General features: G+C 41.3%; 1 protein-coding gene across 1 annotated transcript in view; it reads left to right on the top strand.

Moving 5' to 3' along the window:
• LOC140732022 (histone deacetylase 9) overlaps positions 1 to 22670 on the top strand; it is a 471024-nt gene that overhangs the window by 257949 nt on the left and 190405 nt on the right. Inside the window, exons 6-7 of the mRNA XM_073054104.1 lie at positions 897 to 1020; positions 14010 to 14131. Coding sequence (XP_072910205.1) covers positions 897 to 1020; positions 14010 to 14131 — 246 coding nt within the window. The remainder of the gene's footprint in view (positions 1 to 896; positions 1021 to 14009; positions 14132 to 22670) is intronic.

Genomic DNA, 22670 nt, shown 5'->3' with positions numbered 1-22670 from the left:
AATTTTAAATGAAATGATTTCATTAATTTTAAATCCACTCCAATTGTTTTTATAAGTTCTTGATAATAAGAGGCATATAAAACAGCTATCAGGTTTACTAGCATGAACCTTCAAAGAGCATCAGGAACCCAGGATGCACCTCCTCATTCTTGGTTGGCCACCAATCACATTCTGCTTTGCCTCATTGTATGGCTAAGCAATGAGGCCTGGAGATGTTCAGCAGCTGGATGACTGATGTCGTGCAGAGTGACTATCAGAGGCAGGTCAGATCAAATATAATCTGGTCTAATATTTTTGATTCATTTTTAGTGCTTAAGTCTGTGATAAATATTAAATAAATTGTTTCATAATTTGTTTTAAGGTTACTAAGTACTTGTGAATAACAAACACACTAAGGCGGACGGCTTTGACAGCTGTTGAGCCTGGAGTCGAGCCTTGCCTGCTGCCACAGCTAATCTATGAGTGCAGCACAGCTGGGGCGAATTCTAATGTCGTGCTCTGCTGGGACCTTCTTTCCCAATGGAAGACTACATTCGCAGTTAAGCTGCAGCACTGGCATGGTCCAGCACAACAGAAGAGATGCCCAAATATTATAACTGCTAAGCCCTACAAACTTCCTGATTGCCTGATTTTAAATGTGCCTCTTTATCACTGTGCTTGAGTGAACATGAGAAGTTTAACATTTGATGTTAATAGTTAGTATTTGAAGTAATATATTAGTATTTCAACCATCTTTAGTCACCAGTTCCATTAGTAAAGTCATGTGCTTTTTCTTCATATGCTTACATTTAATACTGTGCTTTCACCCATAATTAAATGTAAACTTTTTCCCAAGGTGACATTTGTTTAGTATGCTTCATTGTTTGGAACAAAAACTAAATGAAGTATTTCTTCAGGTGCAACGGCCAGTACGGAGGTGAAGCAGAAGCTACAGGAGTTCCTGTTGAGCAAGTCAGCCAAAGAGACTCCAATGAGTGGACAGAGTCATTCTGTCTCACAGCATCCCAAGCTCTGGTACCTGTAAGTATCATCATCCAGCAAATAGCAAGTAAGTCTTACAGCAAAACTTCATGTAATGACTATATTAAATTGCAAGAAAGTGATTTCATTTGTCCTTTTTTCATTATTTTCCATCTTTTGCCTGTGCTTCATTTGACCAAAACCTGACATTTGTTCCACTAGAACGGATTGACTAATAATGTGAGAGTGAATGTTATTTTAATTAAAAGAAAGAGATAAAAATCCGTTATATAATTGACCCTTTTTCAACATTCCCTAATGAGACAGAATTTGTATTTAAGCTGTGTGATATCTCTAAGGATGTCACAATATGTTCCGTTACGATGAATTAATTTGAAGAAACTGTAGTTAAATGTGTCATGTGCACTGTGAAATCTAATTCGATATGAAAGAAATTAATCTCTTTAATGTTGAGAAAGGAATGTTGCTCAGGACAACCCTTTGATGCCATTGCAAAATACATAAAAGAATATCGGCTGTCAGTTGTTGCTTTTTGGGTTCATTTTCTTTTGTGGAACTGAGGTGCAGAGGTGAGTAAAACTGTCATCTTATATCACAAACAAGAGAAAATCTGCAGATGCTGGAAATCCGAGTCAACGTTTTGGGCCAAGGCGTTTCGGCAGACTGGAGGGAAAAAAGGCTGAGGAGTGGACTTTAAAATGGGGGGAGGGGAGAGAGAAACGTCAGCTGTACTTTTTTCCATAGATGCTGCCTAGTCTGCTGAGTTCCTCCAGCACTTTGTGTGTGTGTGTGTGTGTGTTGCTAACATCTTATATTCTTGTTTGTGTTTAGTGGAGGTTGTGTGAGATATTTCAGACTCAGGATCAGGATTAATACCACTGTTTTATATGATGTGAAATTCTTTGTTTCCTAGAGCAGTACAGTGCAAAGACAAAAATTTACTATAAATTGCAAAATAAAACCGTAATCAAAAAATGATAGTAGTAAGGTAGTGTTCATTGGTTCATGAACTGTTCAGAAGTCTGATGGAAGGGTAGAAGCTACTTCTGAGTGGTTGAATGTAGGTATTCAAGTTCCTGTACCTTCTTCCCGATGAGAATAACCAGAAGGTGGGAGAAGGTAATACTTCTAATAACATAATTTCAGTATGGCAGTGAGGACTCCATTAAATAATAAAGAAGACTTCTATTGGTTGAATCAGGATGACACTTACTTCCTATTTCAGTATCACAAAACTATCCCACTTCACTGGACTCATTTAAGAAAAAGTCATATTCCACTTGCTTTACAGGGTCATCTCCAGTTGATCTTATAATGTCAGTTTCTGATGCTGATGTCCGGGCATCTTTCAAGAAGGTGAATTCCTGATAGGTAACTCAACCAGACAGTGTACATGGCCAGGCACTGAACATCTGTGCAGACCGACTGCCTGGAGTATCTACAGACAAATTCAAACTCTCCCTCCTATGGTCTGAGATTCCAGTTTGCTCTGAAAAGGCATCGATTGTACTGGTGCCCAAGAAGAGCGTGATGCCCTGCCTCAATGACTGCCATCCCATACCACTTACAGCTACTATAAGGAAGTGCTTTGAGGTTGGTTATGTTGCAAATCAGCTCCTTCATCAGAGATTGCCTGGATCTGCTCCAATTTGCATATCGCTATATCAGGTCAACAGCAGATACGATTTTTCTGGCTCTACGCTCTGCTCTAGATCACCTGGCCCATGGAAACTCATACATCAGGCTTCAGTTCATTGACTGCAACTCAATGTTTATCACAATCACTGTGTCCAAAATAATCACCGAACTTCAAGGTCTGGACATCTGTACCTCCTTCTGCAACTGGATGGTCAATTTCCCCATCAGTGGAATTTTAGACAGTTAGAAAACTCTTAACAGTCTTTTATAGATATACTGTTAAAACTATCCTGATTGACCATAGATAAGATAGAGGAGCAGAAGTAGGCAATTCGGCCCATCGAGTCTGCTCTGCCATTCAGTCATGGGCTGATCCAATTCTTCCAGTCATCCCCACTCCCCTGCTTTCACCCCATACCCTTTGATGCCTTGGCTAATCAAGAACCGATCTGGTTGTAGCATGGTCTGTTAGGGCAAGTCGGCTATGCAGAAGTCTAAGAAGCTGAAGAGATTACTGGACTCTAGTCCAATGGGCTCATTTTTTCCCACCATTCGGTAGTATCTAAAGGAGGGACTGTCACAAGAAGACACCATGCATCATCAGAAGATCTCTACCATCTGGCCTATGCCATCGCTTTGCAGCTACCATCCAGGAGGTAGAGAAGCCTAAAGTCCCACATCATCAGATTCGGCTACTTCCATTCAACTATTCACTTCTTGAACCAGCTGGCAAAACTGTAATCTTGACAGTTTATACCCCTTGGTTCTGTTCCTTCCCACCTACATCGAAGACACATGACTAGCTCCCAATCTCTTGAACAACTTTCAATTCCTGGCCCCGTCCGCTTCATTTTCACATTGGATAACTGGTTCCTATTCACTTCTATCCTCCATCAAGAAGGTCTTAAATCTTTCTGCTTCTTTCGAGGCAAAGGACCTAACCAGTTCCCCTCCACTACCACTAATTTGCATATGGTAGAACTGGTCCTCACACTCAACAATTTCTATTTTGATTCCTCACACTTTCTCCAAGCCCAAAGTGTAGTCATGTGTACCCACATGCGACCCAGCAATGCCTGCTTGTTCATTGGCAATGTGAACAGTCCATGCTACAAGCCTTCACTGATAATGCTCCCAAATTCTTTGTGTGCTGCTTCACATTGAGCACTGCACTGGTCCTTTAAACATCCATGCTGAGTTCCTTAATTTCATCAATTTTGCCTCCAACTTCCACCCTGCCCTCAAATTCACATGTCCATTTCTGACTCCTCTCTCTATCTCCCTTTTTTTGATCTCTGTCTCCATCTCTGCAGACAGACTGATTTTCTCATGGCTGTCTTGACTATCATTATTTCCACCCTGTCTCCTGTAAAAATGCCATTCCCTTGTTTCAGTTCCTCACTTTCCACCTCACCTGTTCTCAGAATGAGGCTCTCCTTTCCAGAACATCAATGATGTCCTCCTTTTTCAAAGGAATTGGTTTCCCTTCCTCCACCATTCCTCACCCACATCTACTCCATTTCCCAGACATCCATCCTCAACTTACTTTCCTGCTGCCTTAACAGGGATAGAGCTTCTCTTGTCCTCACCTCTCACCCATGAGTCTTCGCATTCAGCACATCATTCTTTGCAATTTCTGCCACCTTGAAAAGAACCCTCCCACCGAACACATCTTTACCTTCCCCTCGACTCTCACCTCTCTGCTTTCCACAGGGATTATTCTCTCCATGATTTCTTTGTCCATTCATCCCTCCCTACTGATCTTCCTACTGGCACTTATCCCTGGAAGTGGAAGAAGTGTTACATCTGCCCATTCATCTCCTCCCTCACCTCCATTCAGAGCCCCAAACAGTCCTTCCAGGTGAGGCAACACTTTACCTTTAAGTCTGTCAGGGTCAATCTGCTGTATCCGGTGCTCCCATCGCTAGCTCCTCTATATCGGTAAGACTTGACCTAGACTGGGAGACCGCTTTGTCTAACACCTTCGCTCTATCTGCAAGAAACAGGATTTCCTGTTGGCCAACCATTTTAATTCCAATCCTCATCCCCACTCCAATTTGTCAGTCCTTGGTTGCCTCTTTAACCACGATGAGGCTACTCTCTGGTTGGAAGAGCAGCACTTCATACTCAATTTCTAATTTCCAATAATTTCTCCTCCTCCCTCTTCTTTCTTCTTCCATTCCCCTTCTGAATCCCCTCTTGCCTCTGCTCTTCACTTTTCATCTGTCTATCACCTCCCTGTGATGCCCCTTCTCCTTCCTTTCCTCCCATGGCCCACTCTCTTTTCCTCTCAGATTCCTTCTCTTTAGTCTATCTATCACCTCCCAGCTTTTCACTTCATCCCCCTTTCCCTACAAATCTACCTTCCTCCTCACTTGGCTTCACCTTCTAGCTTGTACTCCCTCCCATCCTCACACCTTCTTTGCCCTTCCTTTCCGGTCCTGATAAAGGGTCGCAGCCTAAAATGATTGTTCTGTCTGATGCTGCCTGACTTGCTGACTTCCTCCAGTATTTTGTCTACATCACTACAGTTTAGCAACTCCGTGTCCAGTTTGATCCAGTTTGAAATGAATCATTTTTTGTTCTAATTGTTTCTTTCTTAAAAGTTGTATGTAATTTAAGTTTATTTTATTTTATCGTGAATATTGCTTATACGATGCTTTGTGGCTGTAATTCTGCTGCAAGGATGTTTTTCATTGCAGCTGTGCATACATGTACTTGTGAATATAACAATAAACTCGATTTTAGTATTGACCACAGCAACTTACAGTGCTAAATCATTCTATGTCTAAATTTTCCTTTGCTTTTGGTTCTCAAAAGCATTCCCTTTAGGACGGGTGTGCTTTCATCAGGTGGCAAGTTAAAATTGATAACATTTAACACTAAACTCTGAACCATCTCAAACTTACCCATTGTTGTATTTTAGTAGGAGCAGGGTGGGAAGTCCAGTGCAGAGCCCCACAATCTTAGGAATAGAGAGAGTTGAAGGGTACAAACATGCAGCACAGTTGTGTGCCTGGATTGATGGTCAGTGAGGAGGAGGTGAGGTTTTTGATCCATACTAATTGTGATATCCCAGTGAGGAAGTCGAAGATTGGTGCAGTGAAGTATAGAAGCCCAGGACTTGGAGCCTGATGGTAGGTTTGGAGGAGAAAGGGGTGTTGTACACCGAGCTATGAACAACAGCTTGACATATACCCTCAGTGGTCATATTATTAGGTGCATCGTGTAGCTAATAAAGTGGCCCCTGAGTGTTTGTTTGTGGTCTACTGCTGTCGTAACCCATCAGCTTAAGGTTTGACGTGCTGTGCATCCAGAGTTGCTCTTCTCCGCACTAATATTTTAGTGTGGTTATTTGAGTTACTGTTGCCTTCCTGTCAGCTTGAGCTAGTCTAGCCATTCTCCTCTGACCTCTCTCATTAACTGCCAGTCACTGGATGTTTTTTGTTTCTTGCACCATTCTCTGCAAACTTTAGATACTGCTGTACTGGAAATCAGCAGTTTGTAAGATACTCAAACCACCGTGTCTGGCACCAGCAATTATTCCATGGTCAAATTCTTTTAGATCACATTTCTTCCAAATTTTGATGTTTGGTCTGAGCAACAACTGAACCTCTTGACCATGCCTGTATGCTTTTATGCACTGAGTTCTTGCCACATTGTTGGCTAATTAGATATTTCCAGTAACGAGCAGTGTACAGGTGGACCTAATAAAGTGGCCAGTGAGCGTATGCTACAGTTGTCCAAGACAGGAGTGAAAGCCAATAAAATAACATCTGTTGTAGACAGGAGCTGATATGAAGCAATGGCCACCTCTTGAAGCATTTCATTAAGCTGAATGTAATAATTAAGATGGTAGCAATTGAGATAGGTCATCCTGCTGCTTTTGGGTATTGGTACAAGTGATACTATCCTGAAGCAGGTGGGAGCCTCAGACTGCAGAAGTGAGTGGTTGAAGATGTCCTGAACACTCCTCTCAGCTGGTCAACAGAGGTCCTTATACTCAACCAGGTATGCCATCACTCCCTGACACCTTGCAAGGGTTCACTGTCCTGAGAATGTTCTATCTTCAGCCTCCAAGTCTGAGATCACAGCGTCATCCGGTGGTGTGTGGACTTGTGCAATAGGATCATTATTCTCTCTCCCAAAGTGTGTATAAAAGGCACTGGTGTCATCAGAGAATGGTGTGTCATTGCTGATTCTGCCGTTGGAATTCACCTATCAGGAGATGATGATGAGCAAACCCTGCCACAGCTGTCATGGGTCCACTTGTGTCTCTAGCTTCATCCAGAGTTCCCTCTTTGCTCGAGCAATAGCATTTCTGGGTCATACTTGGACTTGCAATGTTTGGATCACTAGTCTTGACATATCTAGCCCTCAGCAGCCTACTAATTTTCAGCTTCATCTTGGGCTTCTGGTTTGGGAATATCTGATATGTTTTTATAGGTGTTAATGAAGTTAGTGACTGCTGTGCATGCTCACTCAGATCAATTGATGAACCAATGAATATGGTCCAGTCAAATGATTCAGATTGATCCTTGCATGGGCTCCTTTGCCTCCTTGACCATTCCTTCATGGTCCTCTCTACTTATGCGCCATCTCGCCTGTAAGCTGGAAATGGAAGCATGACCAGCTGGTAAGATTTTCCAAAAGAATGTTCACAGTATACTGTCTGATCCCACCTAACTGAAATTTCTCCAGAACGCTGCCTCCATAATTTGAGACACTTGATATCTCTTCCACTAACTCTTCACTTCAGTCACCAGAACCTCCCCATAGCTTTATCCCTGACTTAGCAACTGCCAAAATTAAAAGTTTGTGAAAAAGGTCTCGATTTGTATGGTACCAGACCTCATCTTTGGACATTTCAAAGTTCAAATGGGTTGGTTCTCTGTGGGGTTCAGTCAGTCTTGCCATGACTGATCTGCATACTTCAAATTCTAATTACAACAGGAGATAGAAAAGGCATGTCAAAAGGGCAATGTTACAATAGTCATGGAGCTTTTCAATATGCAGGTAGATTGGGAAAATCAGGTTGGTGTTGGATTCCAAAAGAAGGTACTTGTAGAATGTCTGAGAAATAGCTTTTTCGAGCAGCTTTGGTTGAGCACACTAGGGAAAATGAAATTCTGGATTGGGTGTTGTGTAATGAGCCAGATTTGATTAGGGAACTTAAAGTAAAGGAACCCTTAGGAGGCAGTGATTATAATATGATAGAATTTACCCTGCAGCTTAACAGGGAGGAAATAAAGTCAGATGTATCAGGATTACAGTGGAGTAAAGGGAATTACAGAGGTATGGGAGAGGAGCTGGCCAAAGCTGATTGGAAGGGGACAGTGCCAGGGACGATGGCAGAACACTAATGGCTGTAGCTTCTGGGGGTAATTTAGAAGGCACAGCATAAATATATCCCAAATAAGAAGTTTTCTGAAGGTAGTATAGGCAACCATGGCTGAAAAAGGAAGTCAAAGACAGCATAACTGAAAAGAGAGGGCATATAATATAGCAAAAATTATTGGGAAGCTAGAGTTTTGGAAAGCTTTTAAAAACCAAAAGAAGGTAACTAAAAGAGCAATGAAGAGAAAAGATGAAATAAGAAGGTAAGCTAGCTTTAGGCCATGTACTTTGATAGAAGGTGATTAGGTCATGCATTTTGGTAAAAGGACTAAAGGCTTAGACTGTTTTCTCAATGGGGAAAAATTCAGAAATCAGAGATATAAAGGGAGTCCGTGCACAAGATTCTCGAAAGGTTAGCTTGCAGGTTGAGTCAATGGTAAGTAAAGCAAATGCTATGCTAGCACTCATTTTGAGATGACTAGAATATAAAGCAAGGGTGTAGTGCTGAGGCTTTACAAGGCATTAATCAGACCATATTTGGAGTATTGTGAGCAGATTTGGGCCACCTTAACTAAGAAAGATGTGCTGGCATTGGGGAGGCTCTAGAGGATACCCAAAAAGAATGATCCTGGGAATGAAAGGGCTAAAGTATGAGGAGCATTAATGCTCTGTACTCACCGGGGTTTAGAAGAATGAGAGGGGATCTCATGGAAACCTATTGAATACTGAAAGACTTACATAGTGTGGATGTGGAGATGAAGTCTGCTACAGTTGGGGAGTCTAGGATCAGAGGATACATTCTTTGAGTACAAGGATGTCCCTTTAGAACAGAGATACGGGGGAATTTCTTAAATAAAAGGCGACCGAATCTGTGGAATTCATTGCTACAGATGGCTGTGGAGAACATGTCATTGGGTATATTTAAAGTGGTGTTTGATTAGGTTTTTGATTATTAAGTGTGTCAAAGATTACATTGAGAAGCCAGGAAAATGGCATTGAGAGGAATTAAAATCAGTCATGTTGAAATGGCGGAGCAGATTCAATGGTCTGACTAGCCAAATTCTGCTCCCATGTCCTATTCCCATTTTGAATAACTGATCTGGTTGACTGCTTTCAGTGATTTTCATTTTTGTGTTTCCTCTAACATTCTGAGCTGAATTTTAACCCCGAAAGCAGATACATTGAGATCGAGTGAAGTGTTAGAATATTATGGGTCTCATGCCTGACCGTAATTTGATTCCATCCAATCTGATCCTGAGATCAATAGAGGTAGGATCAGCAGCATCTATGTGGTGGGTTCCCCATTTATAAGTGCGGTCAGGTGCATGGAATTAATCTTAGCTGCTTGTGTTTCCGAGCATAGGGAAGGCAGCTCAAGGGAGAGAGCAAGTGTTTCCTTACAGTCCAATAACCTCTGCATACCGCCAGTCCCATTAGACACCTTCCTCCAGGTCATATCTCCATCACTCCTCCCTCAGCTCAAGAACTGGACCCTCCTGTAGAGTTCCCACAAAGAGCAGCTGCAGATGCAGCCCTCTCCGGGGTGTTCCAGCCAGACTAGAATCCAGGCTTCGGGTACTGAGCCTGTCAGACCAAAATAATGCAGACTGCAGAGTCTAATTGAATTCAAAGGAGACTTGATAAATTATTTGGAAAATAAATGCACATGAAAGCAAATGGATTAATGGCAATGATATAAATTACTTCACTTAAATTGGCATCAGGACTGGCAAAGGATGAACTGAAAATCTTCCCTCTCTGCAGTCATTTATACACTCCCCTTATCTGATGCTGAGCTAACATTGGAACAGTCTAGCATTCTGTGCCAGAAACCTTTGAAAGAAGGTTATGATTGAGACAAAATTGTTTTTAGGCTGAACAGAAAGTCCGAGTTCAATTTCCTAAAATTGTAAAATGTTGCAATTATCTCTTTGCAATACACACACCATGCTGGAGGAATCCACTAAGTCAGGCAGCATCTGTGGAGGGGAATGAACATTTGCTGTTTCAGGATGAGACCCTTCTTAAGACCATAAGATATAGGAGCATCATTAGGTCCTTTGACCTGTCACGTCTGCTGTGCCATTCTATCATGGCTCTCAACTCCATTCTACTGCCTTTGCAGAAACAATGCTGAGTTTGGCCTATTTTATAATGCACCTCCAAGTACCCTGAAAATCCATCCTTCATAATGGACTCCACATCTTCCCAAGCGCTGAAGACAGGTTAACTGGCCTATAATTTCCTTTTCTCTGCCTCCCTCCTTTCTTATAGAGTGGAGTTACATTTGCAGTTTTCCAGTCCTCCAGAACTGTTCCAGAATCTAGACATTTTTGAAAGATAATTATTAATGCCTCCACTGTATAATCAGTTACCTCTTTCAGAACCCTGGGGTGTAGTCCATCTGGTCCAGGAAGCTTATCTACCTTCAGAACTTTCAACTTCCCAAGTACTTTCTCCTTAGTAATTGCAGCAACACCCACTTCTGCCCACTGACACTCTTGAATTTCTGGCATTCTGCTAGTGTCCTGCACAGTGAGACTGATGCAAAATACTTGTAAATTTAATCTGCCATTTCTTTGTCCCCCATTACTACCTCTCCAGCATTATTTTCCAGTGGCCCCATAGCAACTCTTGCCACTCTTTTATTCTTTATATATCTGAAAAACTTTTTTGTATTTTCTTTTATATTATTGGCTAGCTGGTCTTCATACTTCATCTTTCTCTCTTTATCACTTCTGTAGATTCTTTTTAAAAGCTTCTCAAATTCCCAACTAATTTTTGCAATATTATATGCTTTCTTGTTTCCTTTTATGCTGTCTTTAATTTCCCTTGTCAGCCACAGTTCCCTTTAGAATACTTCTTCATCTTAGGGATGAATCTGTCCTGTGCCTTCAGAACTGCCCCCAGTAACTCCGGCCATTGCTGTTTTGCCATCATCCCTGCTAGAGTCTTCTTCAATATGTCTAGCTTCTGCTTCTGTAATTCCATTTATTCTACTGTAATACTGATACATCTTACTTTAGCTTTGCCCTCTGAAACTGCACAGTGAATTCTACCATATTATGATCACAGCCTCCCAAGTGTTCCTTTACCTTAAGGTCCTTAAGCAAATCTGGTTCATTACACAACACCCAATCCAGAATTGCTTTTTCCCTAATGGGCTCAACAACAAGCAGTTCTAAGATCCCATCTTGTAGGGCATTCTGCAAATATCCTCTCTTGGGATTCACGAACTACCCAATTTGCCAGCCTATCGTTTTATTTCTTGGCTATCTGGAGAAGACATGTATCAGAGTTGTGTTGTGCATGCATACTTTGACAACACAATGAACCTTGAACCTTGCTATTGAAATCCTCCAGTGCCATTATCATATGGCTTTTCTGTCTCCCATTGTCAATTATATCATACATCCTGGCTACTGTTTGGAGACCTTTATATAACTCCTTTATATAACTATAAAAAGGGTCTTTTTACCCTTTCAGTTTCTTAACACTACCCACAAGGAATCTACATCTCCCAATCCTATGTCTCCTCTTTCTAAGGATTTGATTTCATTTTCTTGTCAACCTTTCTACCCCACCCCCTTTGCCTTCCTTCCAGTGCTTTTGCTACAATGTGTATCCTTGGATGTTAAGCTCACAACTATAATCATTACTTTTTCTGATGTTTCCCCATTTTACACTTCAATCATTCCATTTAATAACAGAGAATGTATACAGTGTAGAACATGAAACTCTTACTTTTCACAGACATCCTCGAAACAGAAAATCCCAAAGAATGAATGACAGAAAAATGTTAGAACCTCAAAGCCTCCCCCACGCCTTCCCACACACAAGCAGCAGTAAAGTATAGGGCCTTCCTCCCACTTGTTCCAACAGGAAGCATCAGCACCAACCACCCACTAAGCAAGCAATAGTATAGCATCCAAAGACTCCATGATCTGCCCTCCAACAAAAAAATCTGCAGTCCATTTCCCAGCCCATCACCTTTCTCTCTCACAGTAATAAGGGACAGAGAGGTGTCACCCTTTCCACAGGGAGAGGGAGACCAACAGATCGCTGTTTCAATGTTACAACCTGAAGCGATGCTAATTCGAGCTCACCCGACTCAAGAACCAGCACTCTCCCCTCCACACCCCCCGAGGGAGAGAGAGAAGCACACAATTGCCTGAGTGCAGAGGCCTCTGACTGCTGCACCCGATGTTCCGATCTCCGTGACATTCCAGTTGGGGACGCTGGTGAAGAATCGAGTCATCTACAGGGGCTGCCCAAGGTAGTGCCCTGAAGGCATATTTCTTCCAGGAGATACTGAAGCGCTAAGCCACCCAGCAAGCTCCAGGAGTGGGAACTGACCACCATATAGAAATGTAATTTGAGTGCAGCTGTAGATCACAGACTCTGACAGGACTCCAGCCACCTTGAAAAGGAAAACAGAAACATTAGAGAGAAGAATTTAAGCTGTTTCACAGATGAGCCGAAGAAGTCGCCCTCTGGCATCATCATAGCTTCTCCCCCCTTCAACCTATTCCACTGACTGCTATTTTACCTTATCATCTGCCTGACCTTCCTCACAGTCTCACACTTGTATACGCATACAATCGTACCTTTGGCTCTAACTTAAGCTTAAGTTCTACAATTGGCTGAATGTTACCAAGTGTCTCAGTACCCTTAGCCTCTGTATGTTCTCAGCAAAGCCTCTTAAGCCAAAGTCTGACCACTCTAACTCTGGCCCACGAACTGAATGGCTACTTCGCTTACACCTCACTTCTTTTCATTGGCCGTTGCTAAGTTACTAATAACCCAAGCAATCTTCCACTTGGCAGTCAAGTCCCAACAGGCCCTGGTTGCTTTTTAAACCTGGCATGTAAAGTCCTCCAGGTACTTCCTCCAACTCACTCTGCGATCTCCCACTTGGCGGACTAAAAAGGACCAGAAAGGAAGGGGGCAGAAGGTAGGGACAGGGGAAGGAGTAAGGAGGGAGGGGGTAAAATTACCGCAGGTTAGAGAAATTGATGTTCATGTCATCAGGATAGAGGCTACCCAGATGGAATATGAGGTGTTGTTCCTCCAGCCTCAGTTTAAACTCGTGGTAGTAGAGGAGGCCAAGGGCAGATGTGTCAGAATTGGAATGGAATGTGCAATTGAAATAGGTTGCTTCAGGGAAATCCTGCCTCTACCAGCAAACTTGACAAAGCATGAGGGAGAAAGGTGAGTGGGAATGATTAGACAAGAGAGTCACATACAGAGCAATTGCTTGGATAATCAAGAGGGTAGGAGGGAAAAATAGGCCTCTGGTACGATTCTGTTGAAGATGGTGAAGATTACGGTGAATTTTGTGCTGGATTTGGAGGCCTGTAGAGTGGTAGGTAAGGACAAGGAGAACCCTGTTCCTGTTGTGATAGTGGGAGGATGGGGTGAGGGCAGATGTGTGGGAAATGGAGGAGCTGCTAGAGAGGGCAGCACCAAGGGTGGTGGAAGGGTGCCCTGGTATTTTTCTCCAATGGAAGGTCTCATCCTGAGAACTGGTGAGGCAGAAATGAGGGAACTGAGAAAAGTGGTGTCATCAACAAGTCCCTCCTGATTAATCTCTCCCTGACATTAACCCTGCAAGGTTTACAAGTGTTTACACCTGCCCCTACATCTTCTCCCTCACCACACCACCTTCCCTATCCCAAACAGTCATTTCAGGTGAGGCAACACTTCACCTGCGATACTGCCGAGATCATCTATTGTAACTAGTGCATTGTTCTAGATTTCCAGCATCTGCAGAATCTCCTGTGTTTGCAAACATCTGTGTTCAGTTGTAAAACATTTAATGCAAGTGGAATATGAAAAATAGAGAGAGCTGGAGGAAGAAAAGACCACATCAATACTAAATTGGAAAGGAAATATTCCATAAGTCTGACTCATGATAATCTAATTGGTTCATACTGATAGAAGTGTATAATTGATTCAATAAAACTTTTTTAAGCTCAATGTGAAAATACTTATCTGTAAGATGGTATAAAGCCTTTAACATGATTATGTTACTATTCATTGTGTCTGTGCAGGGGAGCCCACCATACTTCACTGGACCAGAGTTCATCACCGCAGAGTAAAACATCTCCATCTTACAAACGACTGTTACCAGAGGTACAGAGCATAAAGGATGATTTCCCCTTGCGAAAAACTGGTCAGTTAAAAAATAGTTTTTACCATTTTATTTGAGAATTTTTTTTAAATACAGATGAAATATTTACTGTTGAACAGGATAAATATTTTACTTTCCAGGAGATACTTTTGTACTGAGGAATCTATAAAATTTTAGAAACATAGAAAAACCTGCAGCACAATACAGGCTCTTCAGCCCACAAAGTTGTGCCGAACATGTCTCTACCTTAGAAATTACTAGGCTTACCCATAACCTTCTATTTTTCTAAGCTCCACCTATCTATCCAAAAGTCTCTTAAAGGACCGTATCGTGTCTGCTTCCACTACTGTTGCCGGCAGCCCATTCCACGCACTCACCGCTCCCTGCATTAAAAAAACTTCCTGCTGATATCTCCTCTGTACCTACTCCCAAGCACCTTAAAACTGTGCCCTCTTGTGGCAGCCATGTCAACCCTGGGAAAAAGCCTCTGACTATCCACACGATCAATGCCTCTCATAATCTTATACACCTCTATCAGGTCACCTCTCATCCTCCGTTGCTACAAGGAGAAAGGGCCAAGTTCATTCAACCAGTTTTCATAAGGCATGCTTCCCAATCCAGGTAACATCCTTGTAAATCTCCTCTGCACCCTTTCTATGGTTTCCACATCCTTTCTGCAGTGAGGCAACCAGAACTGAGCACAGTACTCCAAGTGGGGTCTGACCAGGGTCCTACATAGCTGTAACATTACCTCTCAGCTCCTAAATTCAAATCCACAATTGATGAAAGCCAATACACTGCGTGCCTTCTTAACCGCAGAGTCACCCTGTGCAGCTACTTTAAACGTCCTATGGACTCGGACCCCAAGATCCTTCTGATCTTCCATACTGCCAAGAGTCTTACCATTAATACTATATTCTGCCATCATATTTGACCTTCCAAAATGAACCCATTCACACATCTGGGTTGAACTCCATCTGCCATTTCTCAGCCCATTTTTGCATCCTATCAATGTCCTGCTGTACCCTCTGACAGCCCTCCATACTATCCACAACACCTCCAACCTTTGTGTCATCAGCAAAATTGCTAACCCATCCCTCCACTTCCTCATCCAGGTGATTTATAAAAATCACGAAGAGTAAGGGTCCCAGAACAGATCCCTGAGGCACACCACTGGTCACTGACCTTCATGCAGAATATGACCCGTCTACAACCACTCTTTGCCTTCTGTGGGCAAGCCAGTTCTGGATCCACAAAGCAAAGTCCCCTTGGATCCCATGCCTCCTTTCTTTCTCAATAAGCCTTGCATGGGGTACCTTATCAAATGCCTTGCTGAAATCCATATACACTACATCTACTGCTCTTCCTTCATCAATGTGTTTAGTCACATCCTCAGAAAATTAAATCAAGCCCATAAGGCATGACCTGCCCTTGACGAAGCCACGCTGACTTTTCCTAATTATATCATACCTCTCCAGATGTTCATAAATCCTGCCTCTCAGGATCTTCTCCATCAACTTACCAACCACTGAATTAAGACTTACTGGTCTATAATTTCCTAGGCTATCTCTACACCCTTCCTTGAATAAGCGAACAACATCTGCAACCCTCCAATCCTCTGGAACATCTCCCATCCCCATCGATGATGCAAAGATCATCGCCAGAGGCTCAGCAATCTCTTCCCTCACCTCCCACAGTAGCCTGGGGTACATCCTGTCCGGTCCCAGTGACTTATCCAACTTGATGCTTTCCAAAAGCTCCAGCACATCCTCTTTCTTAATATCTACATGCTCAAGCTTTTCAGTCCACTGCAAGTCATCACTACAATCACCAAGATACTTTTCCATACTGAATACTAAAGTATACATTAAGTACCTCTGCTATTTCCTGCAGTTCCATACACACTTTCCCACTGTCACACTTGATGTGTCCTATTCTTTCATGTCTTATCCTCTTGCTCTTCATATACTTGTAGAATACTTGTACCTTCTCATTGTCCTTTCTGGCTCTCCTAATTTCCTTTTTAAGCTCCTTCCTGTTAGCCTTATAATCTTCTAGATCTCTAACATTTCCTAGCTCTCTGAACCTTTTGTAAGCTTTTCTTTTCTTCTTGGCTAGATTTACTACAGCTATGTACATGTAAGTTATTTGTACATTATATGTATTATTATGTACATATAAAGAAACTTGATGAATTTACTTTTGGCCTCGATATTTGATGCCAACCTTTTCTTTAAGAATAAATGTTTTTTAAGAGCACTCTATTTATACCAGGAATAGGAAATGTTGGAATGTCCCTAATGATCTCATTAGTATAAAGTATGAAGCTTTTAAAAATATTTTCTAAAAATATATCTGAAAAATGAGCTATTCCTATAGTGACTTGCTGTAATTTCCACTCATCTAGTTGATCTGCTAAGAACTTCCCAGCTTTCCTTGCTAGAACACTTCATGTTTCAGTTTTTGAACTGCTCTTGAAGTAAAGCCATGATCCACTTATTGCCACATAATTTCACAAGTTATAAAAGGATATTGTCTTCTGATGCTGGAGTATTTATCTCATAAACACTTGAGATCCTGCAGATGCTAGAAATGGAGAACAGCATGTACAAAACTCTGGAGCAACTCAGCAGGTCAGGACCTCTTTCATCTAGTCCTGAAGAAGGATGTTAGCCCAAAACATCAACTGTTTATTAATTTCCATAGATGAGTTCCTTCAGAATTTTGTGTGTGTTGCTACCTTTTTCATATTTTCTTGTTGAGGACTGATGTTGAGGAGATACCTGTCAGTACTCATTAGGTGTCTGATACATTGCCTTTCTCATGATGGTATATAACAGTAAACTGACTGATCTTAGATTGTCATAATTTAATAGCTAGAGCAACAGGAAAGTTATCAATTCCCTATGTGGCATTGAGAGATTGTAGTACAGACAGTTAGGTTTAACATATTTCCCTTCGAACCCATCTTTGGAATCACACAAGTAATACAGACCCCTAATTCTATAGTTACAGATATTAGTTTGATCATATTTTAATGAGACATACTCTAAATAATAAAAGCTAAAATTAAAGCTTCACACATGTTCACTATGTGGTGTGGCCCAGAGTTACTTAGATTTAAATATCCGTGTTTAGTTGCATGTACTAAGGACTTCTTGTACCAATATGTGCAGATTGAAGTCTATTTATGAAATGAAATCATTGGAACCAATTTTCCAAAATGAAGATCAGTGCACAAACATCATTGCATTGGTTGTTTATTGCATTGGATGTTTTTATCCTCAATGACCTGAAGTCTTTGAAAATTCTTATGTGTTTCTGAAGAAACGCATTAAAACTCTTAGTCATTATCTGTAGATTGGATGGGAGAATGCATATACAATTTTATTAAAGAGAGTAATATAGATCCAATCTGCCCTGCAGCATAAAGGCCAGGTTTCAGTTATGATGAGCCCATTCGCTTTCTGTGCTCACTCATCATGAATAATGAATATGTGGGCCTCCTGCCAGGGATATGCTGATAAGTAACAGTTCCTCATGGCCATCTCCAGCAACAGAGGGAAGGTTTGAGGTACAAGTCTTGACTTCATTATTGAACTTAATCTCATACTTAACATATGGCAGAAATTGTAAGAGTCCAACAACTTTTCTAACACACTGCAATTAAAGATATTTGATTTCTTTGCAAGCAATCATTATTATATTTTCTGTAGATACATTAATAATATTTGGGTGTACTAAGGATTTTTGATTACTGATATATATAATTGTGATTTAATGAAGTTAGGAATAGTTTTTTTTTGACATAAGCTTATAAACTCATCCTTTTTTTGCGAGTTAATTACTTTATTTTACCAACAGCAGATGGGGTAATCTTGACTGACAAATGACAATTAAAATCTGCAGAATGTATAATGAAGTATTTATTTATTTAGAGATACAGTACAGTAGCAGGCCTTTCTGGCTCAATATGCCCTTGCTGCCCCACTAGCCTACTGTCTCATATGTCTTTAAGATGTGGGAAGAAATGGGAGGGAACGCACGTGGTCTGAGGGAGAACGTGCAAACTCCTTACAGACAGTAATGGAATCGAACCCAAGTCGCTTGTGCTGTAATGGTGTTATGCTAACTATGTTGTCCACGAGTTAAGAAGTGTATAGGACAACTAAAACAGTCATGCAGAGAAGGCTATGGGCAAGTGCTGGAATTACTATCGATGGGTGCCCTCTGCTTGGCATGGATATGGTGGACAGAGTGGTGCTATGATTTAGATGGCACATTTATTTATTATATTTCCTGCTTTATACTGCTATCCAAATTTACAAATATTGTGACTTTCACATAAGCATTTAAACTATGAATAAAAATTGATGCTGTAAAACTTTAGCAGACTTTGGAAAAGTAGAACAAACTGATATAAGATTATTAGATAATTAGATATAGGAGCAAAATTAGACCATTAGGCCAATCAAGTCTGCTCTGCCATTCAATTATAGCTGATCCATTTTTCCCCTCCTCAGCCCTACTCCCCAACATTCTCCACATAACCTTTGATAATGTGTTCAATCAAGAACCTACCAATCTCTGCCTTAAGTACACCCAACAACCTGGCCTCCACAGCTGCCTGAGGTAACAAGTTCCACAAATTCACCACCCTCTGGCTAAAGAGTTTTCTCCACATCTCTGTTTTAAATGGACACCCCTCCATCCTGAGGCTGTGCCCCCTTGTCCTAGACTTCCCCATCATGAGAACCACCTTTTCCAGATCTGCTCTGTCTAGGCCTTACAACATTAGAAATGTTTTAATGAGTTTCCCCCTCATCCTTCTAAATTGCCACGAGTACAGACCCAGAGCCATCAAACGTTCCTCATATGATAATCCTTTCATTCCCAGAATCATTCCTATGAACCTCCTCTGAACTCTCTCCAATGCCAGCACTTTTCTTAGATGAGGAGCCCAAAACTGTTCACAGTACTCAGTGTGAAGCCTCACCAGTGCCTTATAAAAATTCAGCATCACATCCCTGCTTTTGTGTTCTAGACTTCTTGAAATGAATGCTATCATTGCATTTGCCTTCCTCAGCATCAACTCATCCTGCCAGTTATCCTTTAGGATGTTCTGCACAGCGACTCCCATGTCTTTTTGCATCTCAGATTTTTGGACTTTCTCCCTATTTAGAAAATAGTCTGCACATTTATTTCTACCACCAAAGTGCACGACCATACATTTTCCAACATTGTATTGCATTTGCCATTTTTCGTCCATTCTCCTAATTTGTCTAAATCCTTCTGCAACCTTTCCATTTCTTCAACACTACCTGCCCCTCCACCAATCTTTGTATCATCTACAAACTTGGGAACAAAGCCATCTATTCCATTATCTAAATCATTGATATATTAGAGTGATTTTTTGGGTTTAGGACATACACTATATATTTAACAATTGACTTTGGTTCCCAGTCTTCACATCTAAAAAATTTATTGTGTATTTAATTTGGAGTGCAGCTCTGAACAATGGGTTCATAAAAGCTAAGAATCCCAGTCCAGACAATGCTGATTAAAATTCATTTGGATGTCTATGGTGTAGATGTGAATCAGGAGGTGTGAAGATTGTCTGTAGTTTCAAAGAAAGCATTGTCCATACATTGTAAGTAAGGAATTGTCTTTTGTTATTTGGCACATAAAATATCAAGCCCCACGTTGGGCCAGCAGACCTTTCCACTGAAAGCGTCTGCATATGATGCCTGCTGTACCTTGTTTTGCCAAATTAAGAAGCTGCTTAATATCTACCAGTAATTTTCTCCAGTGATTTTATTCACACAGCAATAGGTATACATCATAAAAAATGTAGTCCCAGCACCGACCCCTGTGAAACACCAATAGTCACTGGCAGCCAAACTTTTTTCCCTACCCACTGCTTTCTACCAATCAGCCAATTCTCTAACCATGTCAGTAACTTTCCTGTATTACCATGGGCTCTGAAAGACCATATATACAACATCCACTGCATCCCTTTTATCTATCCTACTTGTAATCTCCTCAAAGGATTTCTACAGGTTCATCAGGCAAGGTTTTCCCTTAAGGAAACCATGCTGACTTTGTCCTATCTTGTCCTGTGTCACCAAGTACTCCATAACCTCATCCTTAACAATTGACTCCAATATCTTCCCAACCACTGAGGTCAGGCTAACTGACATATAATTTCCTTTCTGCTGGCTTCCTCCTTTCTTGAAGAGTGGAGTGACATTTGGGATTCTCCAGTCCTCTGGCACTTTGTCAGAGTCCAATAATTTTTGAAAGATCATTACTAATGCCTCCACAATCTCAAAAGCTACCTTTTCAGAACCCTAGGGTACAGTTTATCTGGTCCGGGTGACTTATGTACCCTTGGGTCTTTCAGCTTTTTGAGCACCTTCTCCCTTGTAATAATAACTGCACTCACTTCTCTTCCCTCACACCCCTCAACATCTTGCACACTACTATTGTCTTTCACAGTGAAGACTGATGCAAAATACTCATTTAATTCATCTGCTATCTTTTTGCTCCCCCTCCCCCATTTGTTTCTTTGGCCTCAATTTCTAGTGGTCCTATATCACTCATTTTCTAGCAGTCACCCCCCACAAAAGTATCCAAAAAGGTGTATTTATTATTGAGGGGAATGGCCATGGGGTGCTCTGTGCTAACTGCCTATTCACAGTTCCATTTCTTCTGACAGTCACCCAGCTACTCACCTCCTGCAACTTAGGAGTGACTACTTCCCTGAATCTCTGATTGAGTATCTCCTCACTCTCCCGTACAAGGCATCCGAAAGTCATAAAGCTGCTGCTACTGATCCCTAACACAGTCTTAAAAGAGCTGCAGCTGGATGCACTTCACACAGATGTTGTTCCCTGGGAGCTCTGGATCTCCCAGGGCTCCAACATTTGGCATGAAGAACACAATGGCCATTTATTTCATCAGCTACGGTAAAAGGGAACCTTAACAGAAACTTACCCAGAGCTAATGTCCCTTCTGAGCCGAAGCCTCCTTTGAGCGAAAGCCTGACACCCCTACTCCCAACAACGGCAGCACCACTTGTCCCTTCAGTATTTTATTTAATTCATTGTGTTCTGCTCCCGCTGGTGATTGAGTCGCCAGAATGAACCCGAATGCGTGTGAAGTGCTCCCTTTTAAACAAGCGTCGCTGACCTGTGAGGAACCTCCTCGCTGTGCTCTGCTCTGGGTAGACCTGGCACCCAGTATCATGATGGGACTGACATCAAGGAGGAGATGAAGCTTGGAACTTGCAGCTCATTCAGGCCTGAACCTATGCTCTGGGCCAGGTCTCTATGCAATTTGAAATAAAGCTTAAAATTGCAATATACCATACTGATGGCACAGGTGTGAAATTTGTATCCACCAGTATAAGGTGTGAATGTTTAGGGGAAATGGATATGGAGCAGAGAAGGAATTAACACTTCAGATCTATGATAAAAGTTTACCATTACCACAGGTGCTGCAGACCTGCTAAGTATTTTCAGTATTTCTATTTCAAGTTTACAGCATTTACATTTTTGGATACAGTATTCATGGATATAACTCTAATATATAACACGAGGTACAATACAGTTGCAGATCTGTCAGAAGTATTGGGTACAATTTAGTTACTGGCACACACGTATGACACATCGGTGTCATAATCCTGCATCATATATAATCACTATACAGTACAGATGGGATCATTTCTGTCACTATAACAATAGGAAATACCACTATTAGATACAGGTTTCTTTTTGGCATTGACTGCAATTTCAAAGAGCTATTTTGCAGAACTATTACAAGCTTGATGCTCTGTCACATTCTTTGGATTACCAACTGTACTTGTTAGAGATGGTGACGTTAATGTGAAATTGGGGGATCCCAGAAAAGGGTACTGTTTTTTAAGGCTGGACAGGCAGGAAATGCATTCGGTTTCCTGAATTAATGAAGTGTGAAACTTATGCCCGACGAGAGGAAGGTGAATAAAAAATTAAGTTTTTTATAATTTTGGAATAGCCTGAAGTGGTGCCTTCAGATTTTACCTCTGAATGTAATCACACACTTTCTCATTTTGTAAGAAGTTGTCATATTTCAGGAATGGATAACTGTCAAATCCTGTATTCTATTTTCTTTTTGTTCTGTTACTTCCTTAATATTATTTTAATGAAGTGCTTACTGTGACAGGAGACAGTTGGGCCCAGTGACCCTTTGTATCCAGGATCTGAGAGACAGTGAGTCTTACCTCAAAGTCTACAATAATGCACACATGCGGCCTGTCCATTGATTGTTTGAGTACAATTTGACAGCCCCATTCTGATTCAAAGTTGAGATTGCTCTTAATATATCCAAGCTGAGTTGATTTGCAGGAAAAATGATTTACTGAAAAATTTTCTTAAAGTGTAGGGATAATTTTACTCATTTGACGGACCTCAATTGCTACAAGTGCATTTTGGAAACATAGATACATGAGAAGAATGGTTTCTGACCAACTCTTTAATCAATTAGAATATCATGTGCCTGAATTTCAGTGATGGAGGACAGAATCCTTGCTTTGAGCTAT

The sequence above is a fragment of the Hemitrygon akajei genome, chromosome 8 (assembly GCF_048418815.1).
Source record: "Hemitrygon akajei chromosome 8, sHemAka1.3, whole genome shotgun sequence".
NCBI classification, from domain to species: Eukaryota; Metazoa; Chordata; class Chondrichthyes; order Myliobatiformes; family Dasyatidae; genus Hemitrygon; species Hemitrygon akajei.
This window is presented reverse-complemented; position numbering and strand designations above follow the sequence as displayed.